General features: G+C 46.4%; 3 protein-coding genes across 7 annotated transcripts in view; 2 read left to right on the top strand and 1 right to left on the bottom strand.

Moving 5' to 3' along the window:
• The window catches only part of ythdc1 (YTH domain containing 1), an 11160-nt gene extending 8659 nt beyond the window's left edge, over window positions 1-2501 (top strand). The window contains exons 11-16 of one of the 2 annotated variants that reach the window (XM_037979412.1): window positions 105-184; window positions 557-593; window positions 704-743; window positions 826-891; window positions 1708-1905; window positions 1986-2501. In XM_037979412.1, the coding sequence (XP_037835340.1) occupies window positions 105-184; window positions 557-593; window positions 704-743; window positions 826-891; window positions 1708-1905; window positions 1986-2174 (610 nt within the window). In that variant the 3' untranslated portion in view covers window positions 2175-2501. The remainder of the gene's footprint in view (window positions 1-104; window positions 185-556; window positions 594-703; window positions 744-825; window positions 892-1707; window positions 1906-1985) is intronic. The other variant, XM_037979411.1, reaches the window with a different exon arrangement.
• Window positions 2502-4403: 1902 nt separating this feature from the next.
• On the top strand, window positions 4404-5566 carry ufc1 (ubiquitin-fold modifier conjugating enzyme 1). Its single transcript, XM_017404497.3, has one exon. It carries the CDS (start codon window positions 4453-4455, stop codon window positions 4963-4965), a length of 513 nt encoding a protein of 170 aa, XP_017259986.1. The 5' UTR covers window positions 4404-4452; the 3' UTR covers window positions 4966-5566.
• Window positions 5567-5820: 254 nt separating this feature from the next.
• Window positions 5821-8679, bottom strand: part of fktn (fukutin) — a 4594-nt gene continuing 1735 nt past the window's right edge. For 2 of the 4 annotated variants that reach the window (XM_037979413.1, XM_037979415.1), the window contains exons 3-10: window positions 8168-8368; window positions 7937-8083; window positions 7547-7677; window positions 7324-7456; window positions 7117-7246; window positions 6824-6957; window positions 6542-6666; window positions 5821-6473 (exon numbers count right to left, since the gene is read on the bottom strand). In XM_037979413.1, coding sequence (XP_037835341.1) covers window positions 6260-6473; window positions 6542-6666; window positions 6824-6957; window positions 7117-7246; window positions 7324-7456; window positions 7547-7677; window positions 7937-8083; window positions 8168-8368 — 1215 coding nt within the window. In that variant the 3' untranslated portion in view covers window positions 5821-6259. The remainder of the gene's footprint in view (window positions 6474-6541; window positions 6667-6823; window positions 6958-7116; window positions 7247-7323; window positions 7457-7546; window positions 7678-7936; window positions 8084-8167; window positions 8369-8679) is intronic. The other 2 variants (XM_037979414.1, XM_037979416.1) reach the window with 1 other exon arrangement.

The following is an 8679-nucleotide window of genomic DNA, read 5'->3' as shown; positions in this document are numbered from 1 at the left end:
TTCCTGTGTAGTCTGGTGTGTGTGTGTGTGTGTGTGTGTGTGTGTGTGTGTGTGTGTGTGTTTGTGTGTGTGTGTGTGTCTCACCTGTGTACTTGTTTACATAGGCGTCGACCTGAAGAGTTTGACCTCCATGGCAGGAAGCGGCCACGTACAGATGGTCCGCCGGACTTCAGCCAGCGAGCAGGTGCTTCACCTGGAGGTTTTATTTAAGATGACCCCCCCACACACACACTCACACGCACACACACACAGTTTGCCTGTGCGCTCAGGTCATGTTCCAAGCAGGAGTAGTTTCTGATTTTCTGTCATAGAGGTGGTTCACTTTATACCTGAGTCTGTTACCATGGCAACATGATGCTTGTCTGGATCAACCAATCAGTGTCCTTTAAAGCAGACGGAGGGAGACTCGTCCCTCTGAGGTCGTTTGACTGAAGAGGGAGACATCAGCAGGAGTTTGTTCCTAAGAACAGAAAGAAAGAAAGAAATCCTTTAAACTTCAGGTGTTCTTCAGGTGCCATCGGTCTGACTGCAGCTTAATACTGTCATTCATCATCAGGGTTCATCCAGGACCTACGGAGCCAGCCGGTGGACAGGTGAGCCACACATGCATCACATCACTCACCTGGAAGTGGGCGGGGCTACAGCACCTTGTAGATGTTCAGATAGTTTGACATGAAGTGACAGCTTGCTTTGACCTCTGCAGGAGATTCTCTGGAGTCAGACGAGATGTGTTTCTGAACGGAGTAAGTAACGAGCTGTTAGCGTGTTGGTTGCATGTTTTCAGCGTGACTTTACAACAACACCTGTTTACCTGTTTACCTGCAGTCCTACAACGACTACATGAGGGACTATCACCACAGCGTTGGGCCTCCAGCTCCGTGGCAGACTCTGGTACGACTCACCTGTATTTATCACTCACCTGTCAGGTAGACTTCAGGGGCAGAACCAGGGCCCGACTTCTCCTCTGATTGGCTCCTGATTTGTTCTTTAGTCCAGCAGGTTCCGATGCAGTAACAGTACTAATACACACCACTGTGTGTCAGAGGATTACTACATGCCCATTTCAGAAAAAGTTGTGTAAAATGTAATCATAAGTTTAATAAACTCAGTGGAACACATTAAACATGTCAGCTGGTGACGCTGACAGATTCAGCCTCTGACTGACCTGCTCCTCCAGATGTTTCTGACTCTTAACAGCCTGATGTTGCTCCTGCTTACAGACCAGAGGCAACATGACATCTAACCATACCTGCTTCTCCCCACTGCTGTCTGTGTGAGAGACAAGGGGACACCTGGACAGGTCTCCAGTCCATCACAGGGACACAGAGACAAACATGACCAACAACCACTCACACTTAAGGACAGTTTTAGAGTTAGTTTAGTTCTGAGGGAGGAAACCAGAGTAACCCAGGTGTGAACAGGTGAACAGGTAAACTCCGCCCAGAAAGGAGGAGAACCTGCGACCTTCTTCCTGCTTCGCCATATTGCCCTCAAAAGTACAATTCAACATTTACTGTGTTCCATTGTTAATAAAATATGAGTTAGAAATGTAAAAATCATTGCTTTTTGTTTATTATTTACTCAACTTGTTGTTGTGGGATTGAAGTATTTGTAGTATAACTTGTATTCAGGGAGGCCTCAGCAGGCCTGAAGCTCCGCCCTTCCAACAGCTGATTGGTGTAACGATGATGTCATGTTTGTTGGCAGGCACCATACCCCAACGTGGAGCAGCAGCCCCCCCACCACCCCCCATATTACCACCACAACCACCCCCCACCTCCTCCTCACCAGGCCTTCCATCACCACCACCACCACCACCCGCCCCTCCCACCACACGAGGCTCCGCCCCCTCGCTTCAGAGACAAGCAGCGAGCGCCGCAGCATCGCGCCTTCACCTCCAGCCCGGTAGGTTCTGACCTGGTTCTGCTCACACGATCCTGATTGTCTCACGCTGACTGCTTGTTACCCCTCGCCCGTTAATGCAGCACGACTACGACATGCGAGTGGACGACTTCCTGCGGCGGACGCAGGCGGTGGTGAGCAGCAGGCGGGAGCGCGACCGTCAGCGTGAGCGCGAGCGTGGTGGACCTCGGCGTGACCGCGAGCGAGAGCGAGCGAGGGACAGAGACAGGGAGAGAGAGCGAGACAAAGAGAGGGGGCGGTACCGCAGGTGATCACATGCTATTCACCGCTTTTATTTTGACAGTCTGATGACTTTGTGACTAGTTTCCTGTTTGTTTAAAATTATGAATAAAACTTGATGACATCAGTTTCTGTGGGAATAAGGTGAAACATTTCAAAATAAAGTTTTGTTTCTTTGTTCAAAACTTCTAATTTGAAAGTCTGTGTAAAAACCTTTTTTGTAAACGGTGTGAGTTACTTTCCCAGAATCCTTCCGTCTTTCAGTATGCTCATCGGGGGGGGGGGGTCAATCATGTTAGTTTTATTGTGAAAGTTCTTCCTGTTACGTCCTGATTAAAAGTTTTAATGTTAAAATTTAACTTGGCTTTGATTTGTCACTTCCTGTTGATCTACAAAGATGAGGGCTGATTTTCTCTGATTGGTTCTGAGCTGACGGGGGCGGAGTCTATCTCTTCAAAGGCCAGGTGGGGCAGGTGTGACTCCACACTGACTGAGCAGAAAACGGGTTCTGTAGGAGTCAGAACCAAACACTGAAGGTTTAAAGGATCCTTCACCTGAAAGAAGATGCTCAATTATTTCACTTCCTGTTTCCCACAGCTTCCTTCCTGCTTGTTCCATCAGTGTTTCAGAACCGAAGCTGCTGAGCAGGAAGGTTTGCATCTGCCTTCCAGAACTGATGTGATCTCACTCCCACTTCAGACTAATAATATTTCATCTGGACATTGATAGATTCCAGTGGTGAACCTTTGAATCTCTTAATACCATAATTCTGATGCCATGGCTACAGAAACACTGGAACAGTAACAGGGCGTTGCTTCACAGGCATGTTTTATACAGCAAGCAGAAGCTAAACTGAAGTAAACTTTTAATTTCATCCACAGCTGCACCACAGAAGCTTCAACAAATTCACCTAAAGAGCAAAAATACAGAAAACCCAGGTTCATCAGTTTTAGGTCCTAAACAGTTTTTAAGCTGTAACCTTTAAACTTCAGCACATAAAAGTTGTCTGGATTAGCCAGGATTGACCATATTCAAAATAAAAGCATTTTATTTGATAATAAAATCCATCTGAACAGTGTGATTTCATCATCATCATGGAGTTACCACTCTTAGAAGTTCTTTCAGTTGTTTTTGTATAAAAAGAAAAAAATGAGACATGACATAAAACTGTCTGTGTTTTTAAACTCCAACCTTCTGGCATTAAGAAACAATAAAATAAAGAAATATAATTGTAGTCAGTCACCATCTGCCTCCAACCGTCCTCATCATTCATCTGTGTCCAACTGTCCTCATCGTCCATCTGTCTCTCATTGGTGTTAAAGATCAGCAGGTCGGATTCTTCCACTTCCATCAGAGACTTTCCGCTGGACTGGGATCTGGACTATCTGTAGGCCGGGACGTTGACATTAAATGTCTTTCTTGAAGGAAAGTTTTCTCGTCCTTTGCCTGATGGTAAGATGGATTATCATCCTGAAAACTGAAGTCATCGTCACCAAACATCCATCAGCTGGAGGAAGAAGAAAAGTGTCCAAAGTTTCACTGTAAACTTTGGTCTTTATTGAAGATGTAGTGAGTTCTGTCTCCCCGTGTCTCCACCTGATCAGTGACTGTGGACATTTACCTCCGAGACCCAGCTGTGGATAAAAGGACGGATGGATGGATGAATGGATGGATGGATGGTTAGTTGGATGGATGGCTGGTTGGATGGTTTCCATCCCAGCTGAACCTCCTCCCTTCTTGGTGTTTCAGATTTTAATTCTGGTTTGGAAATGTCTGCTGCAGTTTCATTGTCTGGTTGTATGAATAATTTGTTTGTATACAGTTATTGTTATTTGTTTGTATACAGTTATTGTTATTCTGTGACATTTTTTTTATGGAAATCATTTTGTCATCTTGGTTAGGAAAAGTTCTCTCTAAATGTTTGTTTATTCACCTACCATTAATGTATTATTCAGTTTAGCAGAAACTTGACCAGGTGAAGTATTTCCTTGTCATTTATTATATATTTAATGTTTTAACTGTTCTTACTTCCAGTATCTGCATTTAGTGAACAAAGCAAAATAAATCATCTAAAAATACATCTTGACTGTTGTTTCTTTTAAAAATAAATAGTGCCTTAGCTAAACACAAATCAAATTCTCACAAACTCTAACTTCATTCTTTTTTTTTTAAATAATGTTAAAAACTTTTTCAGATATTCCAAAGACTGCTGGAGACTTTTATTCTGAAAACACCGCACCGGAAGCACCACACAGCCCAGCTTCCGTTAAGAACCGAGCCGATAGTCCACGTCAGTCCCGGTACCGAGTCATGGGGGACGACGCCACGCGCAGGACCGTGTCCCAGATCCCGCTGCTGAAGACGCACGCGGGCCCGCGGGACCGCGCGCTGTGGCCGCAGCGGCTGAAGGAGGAGTACCAGGCCCTGATCCGGTTCGTGGAGCAGAACAAGGCGGCCGACAACGACTGGTTCCGCCTGGAGTCCAACGCGGACGGCACGCGCTGGACCGGAACCTGCTGGTTCGTCCACGAGCTGCTGCGCTACGAGTTCCGGGTGGAGTTCGACATTCCGGTGACGTATCCGGACACGGCGCCCGAGGTGGCGGTTCCGGAGCTGGACGGGAAAACCGCCAAGATGTTCCGCGGCGGGAAGATCTGCCTGACCGAACACTTCGCGCCGCTGTGGGCGCGCAACGCGCCGCGCTTCGGCCTCGCTCACCTCATGGCGCTCGGGCTCGCGCCGTGGCTCGCGGTGGAGATCCCGGACCTGGTTCTGAAGGGGCTCGTGGTCCACAAGGAGCGGCCGCGCGAGGCGGCGGAGTGACGTCACACGGGGGACTGCGTGTGATCGATAATTGATCAGAAACTGAGAAATATCTGTAAACAAACAGGCTGAAATCAATAAAACATGAACCGAGCCCGGGGTTCTGGTGTAGGATTCGGTTCTGCTGGTTCGGTCTCTTGAACGGGTTTCAGGCAGGCGAAGTTGCACGAATTAGAAAAATAACAAACTGTGTCTCATTTTTGTTTATTTTCAAATTCAACCCAAATCATCTGAACAGAACCAGAGTCAGGAGCAGAGAACCGTTCTGACAGGATGCATGATGGGAGTTGTAGTTTTACAGCTTAAAGCCCCTCAGAACTACAGACATGACTAAACTACGTGTTTTAAGAGGTAAAATCTGGACATATTTAAGGAAACTGATCATTGAAGAGCAACCTGAGACAAGCTGGATCCTACAGAACCGGCTCGGACCTGTTGGACCCATCAGTCCAACAGGTCCAGGAACTAAGTCTGCTGTTCTTATTTCCATGAACTCAGTTTAACACGAGGAAGCTGATCTGAGAGCAGCTCAAAATGGCGGACTTTAACGCCGTTCCTTTCAGCTTTGATCACAAAACAGGAGAAGTAAAAATATGAAGTTTTATGAAGTCCAGTTTTCATTCTTCTCCTCCTCTTTGGGTGGAGTTTCCATGTTCTCCCCGTGCACACCTGGTTTACTCCAGGTGTTTGTCTCCGTGTCTCCATGTGATGGACTGGAGACATGTCCAGCTGACAGCTGGAGACAGAAAGGAGAAGATGGAGCTGAGGGGAAACGGGTTTCTCCCCTGAAGGAAGGACTTCTGAAATGTTGAATTTCAGATTTCTGTCCATTAAATGTGAAAACAGAAACTTGGATCATTTTAAGATATTTGAAGTTTAATATTTTTGAATCAGTTTTGGAGACCTTGAAATGTATCTTTTTACTAATATGAAGGTTGGTTTGTATATCTGTAATCACTATCAACTAGAAGGGAAAGTTAATATCTAAAAACAGATGAGTGGTTTCATTATATGATACAACAGCCTGCCATAGACAAATTATACTAAATGACACACAATCTTATAAAATGAACTTCTTGTAGAAGACCATCTTATGAATTCAGTTCAGAAGTTTCAGGTGGAGAACTGTGGACATAAATGAATTCAGTTTTAATCTGAGAGTTGAACTTTGACCTGGTGACCAGGGGGAACAGATTAAAACTTTATTTGTACCGCAAGTGTTTAACAGGTAAACAAAATCAACACAAAGTCAAATTTTATGAAAACTTCTTTCATGTTCCTGCCTGGCTTCATCCTAATAGACTTGGATAAGCTCCGCCCACTCTGCCACAGGCCACACCCCATTTTCCAGCACATTGCTGGGTGATGTCTTCCAGTCCCAGCTCTTCACCGGGAGGCTCCATGTGGCGCCGTAGTTTGCCATCACATAGTCAAGCGTCTCACATGGAACACGAACTTTGACCTCCAGGAGCTCCGCCCAGCACAGGGAGAAGAGAGGGAAGATGTACCTGGAAAAAAAATTAAAGTTAACAACAAAGCTTCTGTACAAAGTTCAACAGGAAGAAGACTTTTGTACTTGAACTTCCTGCCGCTCTTCGCCTGCGTTCCTCCGTTCCACGCCATGTCTCCGTCTTTGTAAAAGAAGAAAATGTCCAGTTTGACATCATTATCCAGAAAAGACAGCTCCAGACTGTCCTCCACCTGCATTTCAAAATAAGATATCTTTAGAATAACAGAAGCACCAATTTCAGAATAAAACATCAGTTTGAAAATAAAACCAAAGCAATGAATGTATCCAATATAAATCCAGCAGACATTTTTTATTACACAAAATTCAAACAGAAAACAAAGTTGTGACCTTTCCAAACTTGTGTCTGAGAGAAAAGCCGGCGTCTCTGAACGCTGCGACCATGTCCGACCGGAAGTCCGAGATGAAGATCCCGATGTCCACGTCCCGACTGTACGAGATGATGCTGCACTGCCGGAACCATCCTGCAGGGGGACGAGGACAGGTGAAGGATGGTTTGTTTGAAAAATGGGATGTAAACAAAAGTTCTGGGTTTATTTTTTTAGCATGCGACCAGTTTAAACGAGTTCTCATTCAAACATCAAACACCCAAGCTATGAGCTGTTAGCATGTTAGCTTGTTACCCAGACAGGTGCCACTGCTGATCCAAAACGGGATGTGGAGCGCGGCGAGCGTCTGAGCAGCTAAATGAAGTAACGACTTCGCCTTCCTGTGAAAATCTACAGCTGCAGCCGAAGAGTCTTCAGGGTAGAGCTGCATTCACAGACAGTGGAAATAGCAAGAGATGAGGTCACATGACTCCAACCTTTCATCCTAAAATAAACACAAACCTGCAGGAAGCTGCGGGCGTCACGGTAACGGCACTCCAGGAAGCGAGCGTGTCGCCGCTGCATCAGAAACCCAGAAACATTACGCGGGACTCGAACATCGAGGCCGTCAAGTACGGTGAGGACCAGCTCTGGCCTGCAGGGGCGACACACAAACGGCATGTTAGCTGACCCCTGGGGGCCTCCTCCAGTCACATGACCCCCCATACACCCAGACTGGTCCAACCTGTCGTACGCTCCAGCGTGGCGTCCGTAGTCGAGAAGTTTGAAGGGCGCAAAGCTTCGGTCCACGTTGGCTTTGAGTCGGACCGGTCCGTGCCATAAATAGTTTCCGCTGCGCTCGTACAGGAGCACCACCTGGACAAAACAGAACAGGTACTACAACAGGACTACTACAGCCTGGGATAGTATTACTGTCTGTGACCAAGTAGAAACTAGATGAGTAGGTGGTATAAGTCAGTTTGAAACCTTTACACTTATAAGCTATTCCTGCTTCTTTTCATAGTGAAGAGCTGCAGGATGCAGCCCCCCTGGGAAAGGTTTGGCAGGCGAGTCACCTTGCCAGGTGTCACTATGTGGTCTCTAAATTTCACCAGGTATTCATGACTCTACCCACATGGATGCTGTAACTATGGAGACGAAACAGGAAGTGCAGGGGGAGCTCCTCCCCCGACAGGGTGTCCAGACTGGCCAGTCTTGGGTCCTCTCCTCGCAGCTCAAGCAACTCAAAACCTTTCTGCTGGGCAGCCAATAGGAAGCCAGGCTGATGGACACAAACAACAGGAATATTTATTTGGGAACTTGTTTCTCCAGCTGTATCTGTGGCCCCTGAAGGCATCACACTCACATCGTACTTCCATAGGTTGGTCTGCAGACCAAACGATATGATTGGATGGCCCGTGCAGAGGAAGCTGCAGTGTGGCTCTCGCATCATGCGGTCATGCTGCCGCACAGCATCTTGGGAAAGCAGCGAGAGTGCAGCAACATCGGTGAGGAAGAGCGGCAGCCTGAAGTGCTGCGCCAACGCCAGGAACTTTTTCAGTGTCTGCTGGAGAAACATCACACAGCAGTTAGCACAATAAACTAACTTATTGATCTAGTGCCCCCGCCTGAACCCAGCAGGACCAGGTTTATGAAAACGGCCATGTTGTATTTTTGTACACTAGTGACGTGGGAACTTAAGCTCCGCCTACTAATTTGAAATCACTAATTATACCTAAATGTGTTAGAAAAATGAATATTTGAACATACAGCAGCAAGGTAAGAACGACATAAATCAACAAGAGTCGACATCTGAAAACAATCTGAGATGTATTTTTATTTTACTAACAGAAGAATCCTGTTCATTTACGGGGGGGG

This window comes from Kryptolebias marmoratus, linkage group LG14 (genome assembly GCF_001649575.2).
Source record: "Kryptolebias marmoratus isolate JLee-2015 linkage group LG14, ASM164957v2, whole genome shotgun sequence".
In the NCBI taxonomy this organism is placed as follows: Eukaryota; Metazoa; Chordata; class Actinopteri; order Cyprinodontiformes; family Rivulidae; genus Kryptolebias; species Kryptolebias marmoratus.
Note: the sequence above shows the minus strand (reverse complement) of the source record. Positions and strands in the feature narration are given on the sequence as shown.